Genomic DNA, 18,870 nt, shown 5'->3' with positions numbered 1-18,870 from the left:
TAAATAGATGATCAACACACGTGTTATTAATTTTTTTTAATGTGTGATTGGAGAGGAATTAGAATCAATATCTTGTGAATTATATTTAGAAACTGTTAAACATGAGGTACATAAGGAAACGTGAAAAAAAAGGAATAGTAAATTGCTTTCCTGAATCTACAATTTCATTCAATTGAAGATTGATAATCTCTCTTATTAATAAAAATACAATAGTGCAAGTTCTTGTAACCTTCCAAAAGAGAACTGTTCATCATTTAAACAATCAATCCAGCAACGAATCAATACTCATCTATCATACCTTACAATTGGAAATAGCAAGATGAATAAAGAAACATTGGCGACTAGGAAAGAATGCGCCAAAATCCAACTCTAAAAAAAATGCAGCACATCTATTACTTTGAACATGGTCAATTTATTGCTCCGACTCATCATATGATAACAATATATAACAAATTATATAGTGAATATGATATTGATTTTGATGATTTTAGAAAGCTTCCATTTGATATAATATTGACCATTCTTTCATTTATTAAATTTCCAGAAATTATATTCTATTCGAAAAAGTTGATAGAAACGGCTCATTATAGTGACTTGTATGAAAAAATGTTGTTATATGATGTTATGGCTAAGGATAATTCACAGCAGCAACATGATTTTCGAGTTGATAATTTTAATGGAGATATTGAAAATGGACAACTCGACAGGAATATGAGAAAATCAATTCACAAACGAACAAATTCAAATTCCCTTACGAAGACTATACCCTTTAATATTAATAATTTAATATCTAAATTATTTGGAGTATTCGAAAAGGAAAGAAACCAACGTGTATTTTTATTCGATTTTTATTCTCATTTAAAATTTATTGGATTTGACCAAATGTTAAATTTATATAATTCCTTTTATAGATTTGATTCATTTGCTAAAAATGATTCTGAAATGACCTTACAATCACCAAGGTCATCTATGAGAAGATCGAAAATGTCAAATGACGACGACTTTCTCAATTTACTAACCTCTAGTCCACATTCATTTGAAAAATTTCTTGCAAATAAGAATGATAGTGAAATAATGTTAGAATCCTTCGAGAAGAGAACTAATCTCATTTCAATTCACTCCAATTTACCGAGACACTTGCGAAATTGTGTACATACCATTAATTCGAGTTTGAGTCGATCTTCATCGCTCAATAATATATCATCAGAACAATCGATAAGAAGAAGGTCAAAATCCTTAGGTTCATCACAAATTGCCATTCAAGTCCGAAAGAAAATATTGGAAAATGAAGAGCAGGACGAGCTGGTTGATGAATCATCAAGAAAGAGATTTTCCATTCAATTTTACAATGTCAGAAACTTTTTCTACATTCCATACTTGGAATCTGTAACATTTTCAAATTGTTCTAACCAAGCTAACTATTATATTAATTTTGTTGTAATTCCTTTTTTTAGGTTTAATAATCACCTAAAGTCATTTAAGCTAATTGATTGCCAATTATCTCAAGAGAGTGTGAGAGAATTGTACTTTCAATTGAGAGCAATGTTCATTCAAATGCACAAATCTGGTCAATCTTCATCACCATGCTATGCCTCACTGCGAGAGTTGAGTTTAGCTGATAATGAACTGTTGCACTGCTCATGGAATTTCATTTTCCCTAACCTTAGAATTTTAGATTTGAGTGGTAATCGTTCCCTAATAGAACCATCTCTTTGTAAATTATTAGCGAAGGATATTGAGAATTTCAAATATTTGAAAAGATTGAATCTTTCCAATGGTTGTTTTGATGGAAACATGACTGTTAAAAACAATACACTGGAAGAATTGGATGTTTTTGATATTCGAGTTCCATTAAATACAGTACAATTAGAGAATCAAATTATCAAACACTGCAAACGAATCAAACTTATCAAGTACTATTCAGCTCAAGAGAAAAAGCTAGTCAAATGGATAAGGTCAAGTGATGAGTAATCCAAACATTTGAATAAATATTTTTGGAAAATCTCCAAGCCAATCAAAATTGGTATTATTTGCTTTGGTAATGTGCTCAGAAGTAAATTTACTAAGACAATTTATTATACCATTTAGATATTTTTGAACATATCAAGTCATTGTCCATGTTTGCATAATTTCTCAACCAGTCATGTTGTAATAATTCATGAGCACATAATCTTACATTTGGTTCTATTTGTATGCATTGTCTAATGAAATCTTTAAATTCATGAGAGTGAGTATTTCCAACAAATTTTTCTACATCTAGATGCTGAATTTCATTCATGTGGAATCCACTCTCAGAGAAGGGGAATTTGAATTTGGATAATTCCAAAATTGAGACTCCCAATGAATAAATGTCTGATTTGTGGCTATGTTTACCGTGTTGCAACTTTTCTGGACTCATATAAGCAAATGAGCCAAGTCTATTTTGAGAAACCTCTGTACAAGTAGACAAACCAAAGTCAGTCAATTTGACTTCTCCTCTTCTGTTAAGAAGAATATTGCTTGGTTTGATATCAGAGTGAATAATATTGTGATCCATTAAAAAGCATAACGCTCTGGTGATTTGCACAACCATCAAGGCAAGCATTTCCTCAGGTAGACCCTTATTATCTCTTTGATTTTTGGCACTATCTGATTCTTCGTCATCGTCGAACAGCTTTCTTCTGGTACTCTTCTTTTTTTCTGGCTTTGCTGATGATTTCGTATCCATTGGGAACATTTCCTCATCTGTATTCAAATCATCCAAGTCATCATCATAAGTCATTAATTCTGAATCTTCATCAAAGGCCATTGGTGAAAGATGGGATGAATTAGTTTCTGTTTCCTCTTCTAAGGATTTCCTCTGTGTCTTGGAAAGTTTGCTATATTGTTTAGCAATAATATCCAAAGAGTTGCCTTCCATATATTCAAGAATGAGATGAATAGAATCTCCTTTTTGGAAACAATCGAATAATGTCACTACATTTGAACAAGGTTTGCATATTGAAAGATACTTGACCTCGTTCTTAACAATGGCCTCTCTTTCTTCATAATGTTCAATTACTTTCTCTGCAAAATAGAGACCAGTGGATTCTTGTTGAACTAGAGAAACAGTACTTGATGATCCTTCTCCAAGTGCTCTAATTTTACGGAATTTTCTATTCAATTTATCGTATAACAATAAAGAACCGGTATTAGGACTGATACAATGACTAGCATAGGAACAATTAGACTCCACACTACTGCTCAGAGAATAACACATGGAATTATTGTCATAACTGTGAGGATTAAAATAGCCAGAACTATATTGATGGCCAAGGGAATTTTGTACAAATGAGCTACTGTGATGATGGGCAGCTGATGAGTGAGAATGGGCAATTGGATTATATGAGGAATTGGAAAAGGAAGAAGATACTGATGATACGCTACTTCTATTAATCATCATGGCAGATGAAGTTGAAGGCGGGGAAAATGGAGTATGTTGACGTTGACCCATTCCATGGTGGTGATGGTGAGTGGATTTTTGGAACAAGTTATTGATACTACTTGATGGTTGTTGTGGTTGAAGGCTACTACTTCTATTATGATAGTGGGCGCTTGTGATGAGAGAAGAGGAGTGAGGAGAAGGGGATGCCATAGTATTACTTTCATCAACTGACGAAATGTAGCCTTGATTTGGAACGGAGGAGGCATGATTGTACATGTAGAATTCTTGTGGTATTTCGAATTGTTTTGTAGGCTTTGAAGCCTTACTATCTCGAACAGAGGAAATACTCAGATTGGCAGGCTTGTACTTGGCGTTAGAGGTTTTTCGTTTAAAGGTAAGAGTTGAAGAAGAAGAAGGAATGGGTATTGGAACTGAATTGTTCAGACTACCACCACTATTATTACTACTCAGCGAAGAAGGAGTTGTGGTATTTGCTGTTGTTGGTAGACCACCCATCATCATCATTGTTGGAGGTGAGTGGAAGGTGTTCTCCACCAAACTATTCATACTACTATTAGCGGTATTATTGTTCATCATCATCATTGGAATATTAATAGTTCCACTACTGGTAGTGCGATTCATCATTTTATGTCTGCTTCGGAATCAAAGAGTGTTGTTGTTTTAAAGAGAAGAATTGATGAGGGTGTGTGAGTATTGGATTTTAAAATAGTCAATCAATTCTTTTGTTGTGTGTTAGTACTACTACGTGCTTTTCTGTGCTACAGTATCATGAATGATGCCTCGTGTGCTATTTGCTGATGGATTCGTAGTTTTCTTAGATGTTTTGATGAGAGGAGTTGAAGGCAATTTTTTTTAAATGAAAACCGATCCAAAATTAGCAAGAGTAGAAGTAAATGTGTCTTTGCTGCCAAAATGACTTGATTCTCGATTATTATTTTGTTGGGTATGATTGTGAAAGAATGATGATTGATTCAGTGAGAAAGGGTTGCTCTTTGAACTTGTGATTGATTGGATTATTATGTGCTTTTTAATCTCACTTCAATTAGTTAATCTCAGCAATGTAGAAGATCAAATATGCAGCTCTTCAACAAGTTGCACAGCCCAATATTGAATCCTTGATGAATGTCTTGTTTCCCATATATCATAAATTTTATCAACTCAACAAAATGATCTCTAAATCTCAAATATTTACAAATTGATAATCGTGGTGTAAATAACCACATTTAGAAGAAATCCTCAATAGTAAACAAAATTTTTAATACTTTTTTACATGTTTGGCTTTCTTGTTTTCACCTCTAACTCTCTTTCTTTTCTTTGAGGCTGGATCTTCACTGTTGTGTTTATCATTCTTTCGTCCTAATCGCTTTTCAAATGTCATTCCTCTTTCTTCCTTACTCTTTGCACCAAAATCTAAAATATTGCTATTGTCATAATTGAGTGATTGAGTTGACTCAATACCATAAATTCCAATATCATCATACTCATCATCCTTATGCCTAGTGTTTTCAACCTTTTCCTTTCTCTTTAACTTTCTTTCATCCAACTTCTTTTGTTTTTCTTTAGTATCCACTTTAAAGTCTGGATCATTGAGCATTTCTGTAAATCTTTCGTCATTGACAGAAGAAATAGCACCCTTCTTCTTTTTCTTTGGAACTTCCTCACCACCTTCTTCAGATGTAATGAAATCAACAAGATTCTTAATACGTTCTTCCTTGAGTCTGTCTTCAGATTCCTTTTCAATCTTTTCAAGATCAATTTGTGGTTCAGTTGGCTTTTGATTGTTAAATTCGAGAGCCTTTCTATAGAGGGACATCTTGATGAAGAAACCGTGCATGTATGGTCGTAAAAGATCTGTTCCGAATAAATCTTCCAATCCAAGACTATAATTATTAAGTAATTGAAAAATTCATAAAATACATACTCTTGAATTTCTTCCATTGTAAGGAATTTAAAGTCTTGGTAAACAGTATTCTTCTTGAAATCTTCGAGTTCTTCTGTGATTTGATCCACAAATGAGCACCACTTTGGAGCAGGTCCCAAACTTGGAATATAGTATGGTTTTATCTTTGATCTTTCACCACCAACAAGAATCATACCACTGTTTGGAATTATACAGAAATCATTAATCTTTGCCGATAATTCCAAGTTTGTATAGTTATTGCCATTTGATTTATCCCAAATCTTGACAAGTTGAGTATCTGCAGAGAAGATATTCTTTGATGAATCATGATAAGCAATTTTAACAAGTGGTAAATCAGTGTTATGGTCCTTAATATAGACAGCACCTTGTTTTCTCAAATCGAATAATCCAACTTTACCAGCATTTGTACCAACTGCAAATCCAATACCATCATTATCAAATTCGAAAGCTGTTATTGAAGATGAAGATACTTCTGATGGTAGCATAGTGTTAATTGATCCACAAGCATCAATACATCCAATAATTCTCTTTGATCTTGGATCCATACATTCCACAAATCCATTATCACACCCAAGTCCAAAAAGTTGGTGAACTGGGTTAATTCTTACAGTATTGATAGCTTCTGTATTTGTATAACTTAATGTTGGTTTTCTAAACATGCCTTGTTCAAGATTGAATCTATAAATTTCATTAGATGAGCCAACCATAACCAATTCTGCACTATGGTCATGATAAACTAAATCTCTACCATATTTTGGAATTCTGAATCTATAGTAACTACCCCATTGAGCATGAATTTCAATATATCTATCTTGACAAAGAGTTGCCAATTTTCTAAAATCTGAAGTGAGTGGACAAATTTTAATAATTTCAAGATCTACGTGTCTCTTGAATTTCATTGACAAATCATCAAGAGTAAAACAACGGAGTTGTGGCTTGTAGATACCTGATGTCCACAAATGGTTTTCATCAGCTGCTAAACAAATATTATTACAAGCAGTTGGGAATTCCAAGTCATCAATCAAGTTAAAGTAATTCTTGGCATCCATGTTATATTTTGCCTTCAACTTGGAGTTTTGAATAATTTCCGAAAGTGATTTTTTACCTTCCAAATCATAAACAAGCACACCATAATTCTTGGAGGCAATGTTCATGTTACTACTTGAAAAGACTTTCTTCTCCTTCTCGTTTTTATCATCATCCTTGAAGAATTTAACATCGGTAATCTTCTTTTTAGTTTCAATTTCCTTCAAAAGTCTCTTGTGATTCATTTTCTTGTTTTAATAATGAAGACACAAAAGAATGTTGTTGATGCACAAAGGTTTTTTTTTGTTGAACGAAAATGCAAATTATTTTTTATTCTCTTATCAAAAAACAAGTTGAAGCACAACAATAAAATTATTTTCATCATTTCTTTTATTGCAAGATTGTTCTTTTCATCAAATAGTTCATAGCTAATTGATCAAACAATTTATCAATCTAATCCGATGGTGCAATTATTTGATGAAGAATCATATAACAAGTAACTATTGGCTTTGATAATAAATTTATTTTGAAAAAATGAGTGATAATAATAATGGAGGTGAACCTCTCCCTCTCAACGTTGATTTTATTCAAGTTGTTGCCAACACCCCTACTGAAAAGCAGGAAGCACTCCCTTCAGAATTAGAACAAACAGTGGTAGCAACAGAGGAAGCAACCATTCATGGAGAATACAGCACATCTCCCTGATCAGAGTGCAACAACAGCAATAAATTTGGAAACATCAGCAACAATGGTTTCTGAACCAATGAATGGCACAACAACAATTGCTAATACAACCACTACTACTACAAATAATGAAACGGAAACAATACAAAATAATTCATCAAGTAAAACTTCGGAACAAATTAAAAAGGAAGTTGAAGATATTGCTAACAAAATTGCCTTGGAAAGGGCAACAAACTTGAGAAAGGAGCAACCTGTTAAAAAACCATCATCATCAATCATTGATGTTACTAGATTAAATTTCGATGAAAAGTTTCAAGAAATTCAAGAACTTCTTCCTACCACTGCATTTATCAGTTTTGATCTTGAAATGACCGGATTAGAAGTAGAGTATGTTTATTATAATCTTTAATATTGATCTTTTTCAGTGAGGAACATAAATTAATGTACATTGATACTATTGAGGATAGATATCTTAAATTGAAAGATAGTGTTAAAGCATTTGAAGTTATTCAAGTTGGTCTCTGTTTGTGGTTTGTTAAGGATGTTGTAGAAGAACAACCAGCTACCGACTCTATGCAAGATGACGAAATTATTGACCAAGCAGAGAGATTAAGAAGACTTATAAAATCATCAATGAACAAAAAGACCACTACTACAGTCACAGCTAAGCCATATAATTTCTACGTTTTCAAATCACCAACTCGTTCAGCAAATGTATTTTCATGTCAAAACACTTGTCTTCAATTTTTAGTCAATAACAAGATGGATATCAATAAGGTAATCGGTCAAGGTATCAGTTATATGAATGAGGATGAAGAAGAAGCCATCAGAGAAAATGTCACAAGAATTACCAAGCAAAAGGCTGCTTCTGCTACCAATAGAAGAAAGTCTGATCGTGGAGATAAGATTCAAGTTGAAAATTTAAAACCAGAACAACGTGAATTTTTGGAAAATTGTAAAAGTAGAGTTGCTGAATGGTTTGATAATTCAGAAGATGATGATATTAACTTGGATCCTTGCAATACTTTTGAAAGAAAGTTGCTCTTCCAAGAATTTGGAGAAATGTATGTTAATTGCAATTTTTAACTCGGTGACAATAATTTATATAGTTATGAAAATAGGATTACCCTTACAACTATTTACGCCAACAATAGAACAGCATTTATTCGAGTACAGAGAGCTAGTGGAGAAAGTGAAGAAGAAAAGATGCAAAGAGAAATCAGAGAGGCTGTAAATAGAGATATTGGATTTTCAAGAATTATCAGAGAATTGAAAAAACACAAACACTTATTCTTTATTGGCCATAATGCCATGCTGGATATGATGCACATTGTTCACAAATTTATACAACCACTTCCAGAGTCTTCAGAACAATTCAAGACTATTGTTAGAGAGAATTTTGAACAGTAAGTTTTTATAACAAAATTTACAAAATACCCAATAATACAATTATTCAAACCATTTTAACAGTGTAATAGATACCAAATATATCTGTGAGACTTATCCTCAAATTTCTTCAGCTCTTGGCAGAGACACCTCTCTGAGAACCGCTTTTGAATATACACTCAATAATAACAACACAGATGGTCCAGTTTTTGAAAACTTCACAGAGTTTTATTCTTCCATCAAGGATTTCGATCACGTTGCTGCATTTGATGCTTTCATGACTGGTTATGTATTTTACAGAATTAGCCACATGATTGCAACAAACAGAAATAATAAGAATTTTAAAGGAATTGCCGATTTGACTCACATCAAGGAAATGACAAACATTATTAATATCCATAATTGTGATTTGAATTTGAAACTTTTAAAGACTAACCCATCTGAAGATAGATCTGATGTCTTCCTCTTAACTAATCTCACACAGGAAATTACTAATGAACATATTAAGGATGCGTTCTCAAGGTACGGTATGATTAAGATTTTTTGGATAAATGCCAAGTATTGTTGGGTCAAGCTTTCAAACAAGGCATCAGTTTTATCATGTAACAGAGATGTCATGAATCAAATGGAATGCCATAATGAAGGAATGAAAACTTTAGCTTTCGAAAAGGGTGTGACCATTATGACCTATGCCCAAGCACAACAAGGAAAAATACTTCCAACTATTTCACAACTTGCTTCTCTAGTGCCTTTGGCAATGGAAGATGAAAACTCTAAAAAGCGTAAGAATGAAGAAGTTGAAGAACAAACCACACCATCACGAAATGCAGCAAACACCTCACCTTCCCAAAATAACAATCCAAAGAGAGTACGCAGGAGTAGTGGAGTCCCACCAACTGAATCTGAAAAGGCATCTTCTTGCAACATTCTCTAATGTGTTTCACTCTCAATTTTGGCAAAGGGATTATCACAGTGAAACCTAAACTCAAAAAAAAGCATTGAGCTCAATAATGTAAGTTAAATAAATCCAAAGATTGTTTTTATTATCTCTTTGTTCGCTTTAGTAATTGGAGAGGATCATCGCCGTACTTGTTATAAAGTGGTTCAATTTTTTCTTGTCTCTTTCTCTTAGAAAGGTAAGCATCATCGTGAACTCGGTAAAAGTTTGGAGCCAATTCAACCAACCACTTTGGTTCAATGGTAATAATATCACGCATATACTCCTTAGTTGTCAATAGTAAGGTATGGTAAACAACCCATTCAGGATTCTTGTGGAATAGAGCACTTCCTGGATGCACATATACAGGTTGGTTTTCAACAAGTGTCTTGTATCCTTCTTGTGGATCTTTCTTGGCTGCATGGGCAAAAAATCCACTGGCAATAGCCTTTCTAATCTTGGTAAAGTTCTTTCCACATGTAATGACTGGCAATTTATATCTGTCCATAATTGTTAATAATTGTTTTCGAATATCCTGAGCTCTTTTCATTGATCTGGATTGGATAAAGTTTTCAAAACACCAAGGAACAGAAAAATTACTTCTTTCCCATGATTGATAAACTGCAAGAAGTGTCAAGTGATCTCCTTCAGGTTGGAAAAATCTTGACTTTTTCTGATCAGCTTGTTGTTGCTTCTCTTTTGGTCTATAGAAAATTCCTTGTACTGAAATCATGGAAACAATTGTTAAAACCTCATCAGAACATTTCAAATCTACAGAGGCAATAAGGGTTTTTGCCATTTGTGGTTCGAGAGGAAATTCTGCCATCTTTCTTCCCATTTTAGTTAATAGACCATCATCGTCAAGAGCTCCTAGACTGTACAATTGCTCCATAGCAGCAATAAGTGCTTGAGGTGGTGGTGGATCCATAAAATCAAAGTTCAACAAGTCATTAATACCCATAGCCTTCAAAGTCAATACAGTATTTGCCAAGTTGGTTCTTTGAATTTCAGGAACAGTATTTGGCAACATTTCATTTTTGTATGCTTCTTCAGTATATAAACGATAGCATTTACCTGGTCCAGTACGACCAGCTCTACCAGCTCTTTGACGAGCGGCTGCCTGAGAGATTGGGACAACTGTCAATTGATCCATACCAGTTTTGGAATTGTAAATATTTTGTTTTACAAAACCAGGATCTACCACATACAAAATACCATCAATGGTAATGGAAGTTTCAGCAATATTTGTAGCAATAACAACCTTTCTGCCACCAGGTGGTGCAGGGTCAAAGATTTTGGATTGCATTTCTGATGGTAGGGCAGCATAAATTGGTAAAATGACAAGTTCTGGAACATCACTTCCCAATGCTTTCATACGTTCATAGAGAATTTGACAAGCAGTATCAATTTCTTCCTGACCGGTTAAAAAGACCAGAATATCACCAGCTGGTTCAGTCAAGTGAATTTGCATGACAGTAATAAGGGTTGCATCAAGATAATCCTCCTCTGGCTCCTTTGTATATAAAATTTCGACAGGGAAAGTTCTACCAGGAATTGTAAAGATTGGACATGTGAAGAAGTAAGTGGAGAATTTTTCTGCATCCAAAGTGGCAGATGTTACAATTAGTTTCAAATCCTTTCTCTTTTGTGTTAACTTTTTCAATAGGCCAAACAAGACATCTGTGTGAAGGTTACGCTCGTGAGCTTCGTCCAACATGATAACAGAATATTTTTCCAATAGTGGATCCAACAGTGCTTCTCTCAAAAGCATACCATCAGTCATGTATTTGATGGCAGTATCAGGTGATGTACAATCTTCAAAACGAATAGTGTAACCAACTTCTTGTCCAACTCGACATCCAAATTCCTCAGCAACACGTCTAGCAACTGAAATGGCAGCCACTCTACGAGGTTGAGTACATGCAATAATTTTACCTCCATTGATTCCCTCCTCTGCAATATATTGAGTAATTTGTGTTGTTTTACCACTTCCTGTTTCACCAATGACGATAAGAATTTGATTATTACTAATTGAAGCAGCAAGCTCTGATCTGAGAGAATAGACTGGCAAGGATTCTCTCTGTTGTTTAATGGTGGCTGCAGAACTTTTTTGAGCTACACCAGTAATGGTTGATTTTTTCCAATCTGGAGCACCTGATCCCATTCCCTTATTACTGAAATCTGTTGATTCATTAACACGTCTATAATATTCAAAGAGAGGATCATCAGCTTCAAAATCTTGAATTTCTCCTTGGAGTTTTGCTCTCTGCTCTTCCTTCAAGTCTCTTCTGTCTTGCGAATATTCGAGTTGTTTTTCTGCTATTCTGGTGAGGGTACCATCTCTAACTTGAGTCAAACGAACAGGTGAATAGGTCATTCCACCTTTTGAAGTTTGATTCTCCAAGAATTTAGGTTCCTTTTCACTTCTCTCAATTTCAACATCCTCTTCAACTTCTTCATAACTTTGAGGTCCATCATCAGGATCTATCATTGGACCAGAATATCCAAATCCAGATGCTGCAATTTGTTTTTGTTCCCACATTTCATACGGATTCATCTTTTTGGTTGGCCTTCTGGAATCACTTCTAGAATCTAAAATGGAGGAAGATATTCCAGAGTGGTTGGTTGATTTGTAAAATTCATCATCCTCAGAGGAACCAGCTCTTGCAAGTGCTCTACGAGGAAAGAGATCTTTTCCTGTATTTTGGTCAACTTCCTTCATTGAGAGAGAAACTCTTGAATCAGTTGCTACGATAACCTTAACCCAAACCATATCATTCTTTGCAACAAAGTCATCTACCTTTGATACTTTCTTTTCATTACTAATTTCGCTAATGTGACACATGCCATCCTTATTTCCCTTTACAATTACACCATCTATGGTTTCCTCTAATCTCGCAAAGAATCCATAATTTTTCAACCCTGAAACTCTGGCTCTATAAATTTGATTAGCCTCGATTTTGTCTGTATATTCTCTTCTTTTTCTATTTCTATCGTCTTGAGATGGAATAGATCTTGAATCGCTTTTTGATGATGACAACGATGGTTGGCTCTTAGATGATTCTAATTGATCAGGTAATTTATCAGGAAGGCATAATCCTGGAAATTTCTTCTTTGAATCTATCTTTTTCCTAATCTTTTCTTCCATTTCTTCCTTTATACTTTTATCCAATGAATGCAATCGATCATTAATCTGTGTCGAAGATGATGTTACGACCTCCTTATCATTCTCAATTTTTTCCTCCGATTTTGTCAATGACGTTGTAGAGTATTTTCCTGCACTTGTAAACTTTCCAGATGTCTTGGATGACATTCTGTGTATCATGGCAAATAAAGTCTCCACAAAATCCCTCGGTAATTCAGCTTCATTATCAATTAATTTATTATAAAAATCCTCTGCAGTCTTTGATTCCTCCCGAGCAAGATGAATAACAAATTCAGCAAGAGCCTTCTCGCCTGATCCAATGTGGGTTTCAAGTTCTTTACAAACTTTAGAAACCAACTGAAGTTCCAATAAACGATCCATAATTATTTTTCATACACAATGATCAAGTAATACAAGTAGACTCTCCGAATATATTTTAAGTATTAATCGAAAATCTCTTCCGTAGTGTATGGTGTGGTGATCAACCTCTCTAGAATAACAAATGATGTTATTAAATAATGAATTTTTTTTGATTTTTAAATTATTAATAAAAAACCGAAACTCTACACCTTCAACAATCCGTAACCTCAATTTTGCTCATCAACAGCAATTACAAATTTTACGAATATACATCGGAGGCGAGAATGAAATCATCATCATCATGAATCATCAACAGATAGCAAGCCTTCCTCATGGTAAGGAACAATCATTTGGTAGAATTGTTGAGAATATTGTTAGACAAATTAATGATCATGTGATTGATTGTTTTGGTCCTAAATCAAGTGGTAAAATAATAACAATTATTGGAAGGGATAATAATACTCAACAATATTTAAGCAATGAGGGTGGATTTATTATTCAAAATTTAAATGTTAAACATCCAGTCGGGTTGATGATTGTAAAATTGGTTAAACAAATTCAAATGGGATGTGGTGATGGAACGATAAATGTTGTGTGCCTTCTTAATGAATTATTGAAGGTTGCACAAGATTTGATTAATAATGACACTATTGAAACCAATTTGGTTTGTGAAACATTTACTCAAATATGTAAGAAATGTGTGGATGAAATGAAAAAGTTTGCCCTCAATATTCTTGTCGATGAGAATGGGAATAGCCTTGACCTATCATCGATCAAGAGTAATAAGGATATTTTGAATGTAAAGATTCATATTGACAAGCGTAAATCAGATGATTTGGTAAGAACCTTCTTTAGAACCAAACTGAATGATGAAAAAATCATTTCTCAACTTGTAAATATTTGTCTGAAGGCGTCCTTTGATTTATACGATGGTCTTTCTATTAAACAAATGAAAAATATCCAATTACTGCCGAATTTCCACAATGTCAATATCATTTCACAAGTATCCCTAAGCTCTAGAGTAGAATATATTGATGGTCTTGTATTTGAACATGGATTGCAGAATCAGTTCATGCCTCGATATCTGAAAGATTGTAAGGTAATTGCAATAAGTGACATTCCACTAGAAATGTTGAAAGAAAAGAAGAAGAATGAATTCAAATCTGCACAAGAGAGACTAGAGCTTCTCAGAAAGGAGAGAGAAATAATAGATTACAAGTTAAAAAAGATACTGAAATTCTCTCCCTCTTTTGTAATTTCCAATAATGCCATAGATGATTCCAGCTTGAACCAATTCTCAAGGCACAATACTATTGCCCTCAGACACGTGAGACAAGATATTTTCGATAGAATTTGTGAAATGACGAGTGCAACAAAAATTTATGATTGCGACTACATCAAGGAAGACTATATTGGACATGCAGAGTTTGTTTCCATCAAGGAAGATCAAAGACATGCACAGCCAGAATCTATAATACACATTAAGGGAAACAAATACACTGTCGGATCGATAATAGTTTCAGCATCCAACAGAGTTCTCAATCAACAATATTCTAGATTAATTAGGGGTGCCTTGAAAATTATTAGAAATTCATACGAGGATTGTCTAATTGCTCCTGGAGGAGGATCATTAGAAATGATGCTTTCCTCTCACCTTAAAAAAACAGCAAACAAATTATCACCTATTGAACAATTGATTTATGAAAAATTTTCACTTGCATTGGAATCCTCAGTACCATTTCTGATTTGTGAAAGTAGTGGGCTCAATACGAGTACCACTCTCCGAACGTGGATGCATCAAATCAAGAAGGAAAAGATTCTAACACTAGAAACTAGCTCATTTCCAGCTAGATTCATTCATCCAGAAGTCAAAGGCGTTTGGGATTCAATGCGAGTAAAGATTCAATGCCTTCACCAAGCTGTTGAAATGGTTTGCACACTACTAAAGATCGATTCTATGCACACTGCCACAGATCTGAAAAAAGAATTCAATGATAGTATGCAAAAAACATTGAATGAACTAGCTCAACAAGAAGTTCCTCTCAATAACGAATGGAAACAAAGCAACCAACCTTTCACTAAACTTCCGTCACATTTAAGCTCTACACAACAAGAAAGAAGAAAACAACAAATAATCAAGAAGGATAAAGCATTCTATAGTAAGGAGAAATCCAAGCAAAGAAAAAAGCTAGATCATATTCAATCAGATAACGCTCAATCAATTCAACAACACCAAAACTCAGAGGTTGAAAGAGAGCACGAGAGAAAGCTAAGAGAAAAAGGTCTAGTTGGTTATGATATCGATCCATTTCATTAAATAATTTATTTCATTCTCATAAATGAGTGGAATTGTTTGTGTGTTGTAAACTTGTCCAACTTGAGTGAGTCATAACATGTTTCATGGACATCATAGCACTTATTACAAAGGATGAAAGACATGCATGTTTTGCATTTGTGGATTGGTGCTTGGAGTCCCACTGTTCCACAACCAGCACATTTGAGTTTTTGGTGGGCATGTCTTGGCTCGGGTATCATTGAAATTTCGTGAGTGCATTTGTGTGTCTTGGGCTCTTTTTGAAGGAAGAAACACTTTCTACATAAGTTAACATCCTTACACTCCGTACACATAAATCTTTCACCAATTATAGGACAAGCCAGACAAGAGCTACATTTCTTATCAACATGAACTGCATAACCACAGCCAGGATCTGGATATTCAATTGCAGTAAATGAATCTGATCTATGTTCATGTGAATCTTTTGTCATGACCTTATCAAAACAATCCTCACAAACATCAAAATCTCCTGAACAATCTTTACATGAAAACCTAGCTCCACAAATAGGATACATCTCACAAACATCACAAGAATACCAATCGTGGAAAATTGGTTCTGTGCAAGTATTCTCAAATATAAAATATGGCCCATAATCTTCTGAAAATTTAGATGAACATTTTTCACAGAGATTAACCTTTGGATTTTTACAGCTCTTAAACCTCTTAATATTCTTATCAGTTCCCATAAAGTCAGGTGAGAATAAATTCTTATCACACTTGTGACATGAATAGCTTGTCATTTCCTTATCAAATGCTTCACCCAATCTATTACCAATACTCAGCCACCCTTTTCTAATGTTGTGATTTCTTGCAAATATTTCAATCTTTCTAGCTCCTGGTACCATGCTTTCGATAATCTCGTATACTTCGTTTGGTTTTTGGGATTGGATACCAACTTTTGAGAAGAGAATATCGTTGGTAATTTTGGAAATATATTGCAACTTTTGCCCATTTTTCTTTGTTGAGCCATGCTTTACGCCAACTAGCAGTAATTCAGTTGAGTGAAGGAAATAATAACCTGTACCTGCAAATATTTGATCATTCTTTGTCTTTTTGATCCAGGTAATCTTGTCAATATAGGAAAATCCCCAATGATTCAGTAAATTGAGTCCAAATTGAAGAGATGAATTGAGAACCCACATGAAACAGAACCCCTGATCACACAATGATCCCACATTAATATCCATAATTTCCTCGTATGAGAGAGTGTTATAATTTAGTTTAAAGTTGGTATTACTGAACATCATGGCCTCCTGTGGTCTACTCTGAATAACTCTCCAAGGTGGATCAATTAATATTACATCAAATTTACCCAGTGAGGACAAGGTAAAATATCTCAAGTCACAATTAATATAGTGGCCTCCTTTGAATGGTTTGATTTTGTAACTTGCTTGCTTTCCGACAGACATTTTTATGAGCTCGGATATGTAACTTTCATCCTGTAAATTGGCTGGCACTTCATCCTCCTCTTCCTCTATTCCTTCATCTTCCTTTCTTTGTCTGACTCTTCTTTGTATTAAGCTTTCATACTCGTCCATTCCAGTTAGCTTCACTCCTACTGCGAGAGAATGACTAAATTTCAAGTTAGAATATCTTTCCATATTGAAAAGAACTACTTACTCGTTATTATTCTCATTCATGTAATTATCGTATTGTTCATCATCCAAATGTTTGTGTTGAGGAAGAGGAATTTGTTCGCACCTATTTTTGTTATATGGATTAATGAGTCCATCATGTTCTACAATAGGTGCCAATTCCAAGTCGGCAAAGGTTTTCTTATTCTGTTGTTTTTGTGCCTCATTATCACTGGTTGAGTAGGCTTCTTCCTCTTCTTCACTTTCGGATTCATTAATGAGCTTGGATCGTTGCCTATTCTGTTCTGCGATCGTATCCTTCTCAATCGCAAATATTTCAAATAAATTCTGAACAGTGTTGGGTGACTTTTTCTTCTTCTTGGAGTTGACAGTTTTAGATCGGCTTGTTGATTGAGATCTATTCGAGGAGCCATTAGAAGTAGTATTGCTACTCGATTTCCTAGAAGTTTTTGAAGTCTTTTTTGTTTTCCTCTTCTTTGTAGTACCTTCACTATCTTCCTCATCATTATTTTCCTCACTTGATTCATTTTCATCGTCTACAATGAAACTATCACTATCATAGGTTTCTTCGTCATTATCAGAGAGCTCCTCACTTTCGGACTCCTTTCTCCTCTTTCTTGAGGATGTCTGAGTAGAAGGTGATTTGGAACGATTAGAAGATGACGAACCTCTAGAGGCAGAGGTGGTGGATTTTGTAATTTTCTTCTTTGGAGTTTGCCTAGTTTTTTTAGTTGGTTCATAGTTATTGTCACTTTCACTTGTTGTGGTTGATATTTCCATCTTCTTTGAAGATGAACCTCTTCTAGTACTGGAAACTTTTGATTGATTTTTGGATTGGCTTTTAGGTTGATTTCTTGACCGTGATGGTTGTTTTCTTTTCGGAACTTGTTCCTCATCAGATTCACTACTATTACTACTATTGCTACTAGTATTGTTGATCTGTTCCTCTTTTGTAGAATCTACATAGGCCTCCATCTCTTCATCATCATCCTCTTCATCAAACTCCACAACAGCTTCATCTTCCTCCTCTTCCTCTTCAACTTCGTCTTCATTTTCTTCTTCGTCTTCTTCTAAAATAACTTGATTATTTCCTTCATAGTACGAGACGTTTTTGGCCCGTTTTCTTAGGGTTGGTTTTCTGTTCATTTTTTCAAGTGGTGCTGGTGGTAATTGAAGTGGCATCAACCACAATCTTATTGTTGGAATCCAATAACTTTCATCTCCTATCAGTATTATCGTGTTGCCTGATGAAGAATGAGGTTTAAAAATCCCCATGGAAAAAGTTGTTGTTGATGTGGTTTAATTCATCCTAGATGTGTAGATGTGTCGTTTCTGTTGGTCATAAGAGGAGATTTGATGTAAACTACGTTGTATACTTGTTGTATGAAGATCAAAACAGTTCTTTCCATAATAATTAAATATAAATCATGTTCCGAATCTTTCAGTATTGTTAGCCTGTGAAAACAGACAGAATGGGAAAATTTATGTCAATCCATTTTTTAATTCTTGATAAGTGTTTAGTGGCTATCAATGTGTTAAGGTGAGAATGGTGGTAGGTGTTGTGATAGTATGATGTTGGTGTTTTCGTTTCAATAAGGAAGAAGTTCATGATTTATTAGCCATTTGAAAATCACCAACAAAACAACAATTTCCAAATTTTAGATAAAACAGTAACAAAGGCTGTGTACTTGGAGCAGGTTCAATTGACTTGTGGGAAGCTACAAGCTCCCTAATTCGAAAGAAATTTCAATTATTACCATGTTCAAACAATTATTCTCCAAATGGCCTTCCAGGTAGGAAAATATTCTCGAAACACAGAGGTCAGTGTTTCGAGAACCAAACCAGAAAATAATTCTAACAAAAAAGATGATTTATAGTCTAACTTATTAAGAAAAATAACAATAACAAACTCCAATAGGTGTTGTTATCTTACATTAACATTATCATGTGTTATTAAACATCTTTAAATCCATTAAGGTTAGAATTATTAGTTGTCAAAACAAAAATATTGAAGATTAACATTTAATTATTTTAATTATTCAATATAGAGGCGATCA

General features: G+C 34.2%; 8 protein-coding genes across 8 annotated transcripts; 3 read left to right on the top strand and 5 right to left on the bottom strand.

Annotated features, from left to right (window-relative positions):
* Positions 1-378: 378 nt before the first annotated feature.
* Positions 379-1,971, top strand: NAEGRDRAFT_63124 (uncharacterized protein; the record flags this gene model as incomplete). The annotated part of the gene is made up of 1 exon (XM_002681820.1): positions 379-1,971. The coding sequence occupies one exon, from the start codon at positions 379-381 to the stop codon at positions 1,969-1,971; it is 1,593 nt and encodes a 530-aa protein (XP_002681866.1).
* Positions 1,972-2,062: 91 nt separating this feature from the next.
* NAEGRDRAFT_78335 (mitogen-activated protein kinase) lies at positions 2,063-4,240 on the bottom strand (the record flags this gene model as incomplete). The annotated part of the gene is made up of 1 exon (XM_002681657.1): positions 2,063-4,240. The coding sequence occupies exon 1, from the start codon at positions 4,046-4,048 to the stop codon at positions 2,063-2,065; it is 1,986 nt and encodes a 661-aa protein (XP_002681703.1). The 5' UTR covers positions 4,049-4,240.
* Positions 4,241-5,213: 973 nt separating this feature from the next.
* NAEGRDRAFT_30553 (uncharacterized protein) lies at positions 5,214-6,499 on the bottom strand (the record flags this gene model as incomplete). Its single annotated transcript, XM_002681656.1, has 2 exons — positions 5,214-5,304; positions 5,346-6,499. Coding segments are annotated over 2 exons (1,245 nt in total), but the record flags the coding sequence as incomplete, so codon positions are not given.
* Positions 6,500-6,959: 460 nt separating this feature from the next.
* NAEGRDRAFT_56951 (poly(A)-specific ribonuclease) lies at positions 6,960-9,485 on the top strand. Its single transcript, XM_002681819.1, has 4 exons — positions 6,960-7,442; positions 7,523-8,119; positions 8,177-8,461; positions 8,526-9,485. Exons 1-4 carry the CDS (start codon positions 7,051-7,053, stop codon positions 9,373-9,375), a joined length of 2,124 nt encoding a protein of 707 aa, XP_002681865.1. The 5' UTR covers positions 6,960-7,050; the 3' UTR covers positions 9,376-9,485.
* NAEGRDRAFT_30615 (uncharacterized protein) lies at positions 9,485-10,849 on the bottom strand (the record flags this gene model as incomplete). The annotated part of the gene is made up of 1 exon (XM_002681655.1): positions 9,485-10,849. The coding sequence occupies one exon, from the start codon at positions 10,847-10,849 to the stop codon at positions 9,485-9,487; it is 1,365 nt and encodes a 454-aa protein (XP_002681701.1).
* A 2,335-nt stretch (positions 10,850-13,184) lies between these two features.
* Positions 13,185-15,200, top strand: NAEGRDRAFT_46249 (uncharacterized protein; the record flags this gene model as incomplete). Its single annotated transcript, XM_002681818.1, has 1 exon — positions 13,185-15,200. One exon carries the CDS (start codon positions 13,185-13,187, stop codon positions 15,198-15,200), a length of 2,016 nt encoding a protein of 671 aa, XP_002681864.1.
* Positions 15,201-15,205: 5 nt separating this feature from the next.
* On the bottom strand, positions 15,206-16,627 carry NAEGRDRAFT_30463 (uncharacterized protein; the record flags this gene model as incomplete). The annotated part of the gene is made up of 1 exon (XM_002681654.1): positions 15,206-16,627. One exon carries the CDS (start codon positions 16,625-16,627, stop codon positions 15,206-15,208), a length of 1,422 nt encoding a protein of 473 aa, XP_002681700.1.
* Positions 16,628-16,834: 207 nt separating this feature from the next.
* Positions 16,835-17,959, bottom strand: NAEGRDRAFT_46248 (uncharacterized protein; the record flags this gene model as incomplete). The annotated part of the gene is made up of 1 exon (XM_002681653.1): positions 16,835-17,959. One exon carries the CDS (start codon positions 17,957-17,959, stop codon positions 16,835-16,837), a length of 1,125 nt encoding a protein of 374 aa, XP_002681699.1.
* Positions 17,960-18,870: the final 911 nt, after the last annotated feature.

This window comes from Naegleria gruberi, assembly GCF_000004985.1.
Source record: "Naegleria gruberi genomic scaffold NAEGRscaffold_5, whole genome shotgun sequence".
NCBI lineage: Eukaryota > Heterolobosea > Eutetramitea > Acrasida > Naegleriidae > Naegleria > Naegleria gruberi.
This window is presented reverse-complemented; position numbering and strand designations above follow the sequence as displayed.

Bases quoted from the DNA above. Each gene is read 5' to 3' on its own strand.
- NAEGRDRAFT_56951 (XM_002681819.1), top strand. From the start codon at position 7,051: ATGGAGAATACAGCACATCTCCCTGATCAGAGTGCAACAACAGCAATA. The intron at 7,443-7,522 runs GTATGTTTATTA...TATTGAGGATAG, and splicing joins ATGACCGGATTAGAAGTAGA to ATATCTTAAATTGAAAGATA. The intron at 8,120-8,176 runs GTATGTTAATTG...TTATGAAAATAG, and splicing joins TTCCAAGAATTTGGAGAAAT to GATTACCCTTACAACTATTT.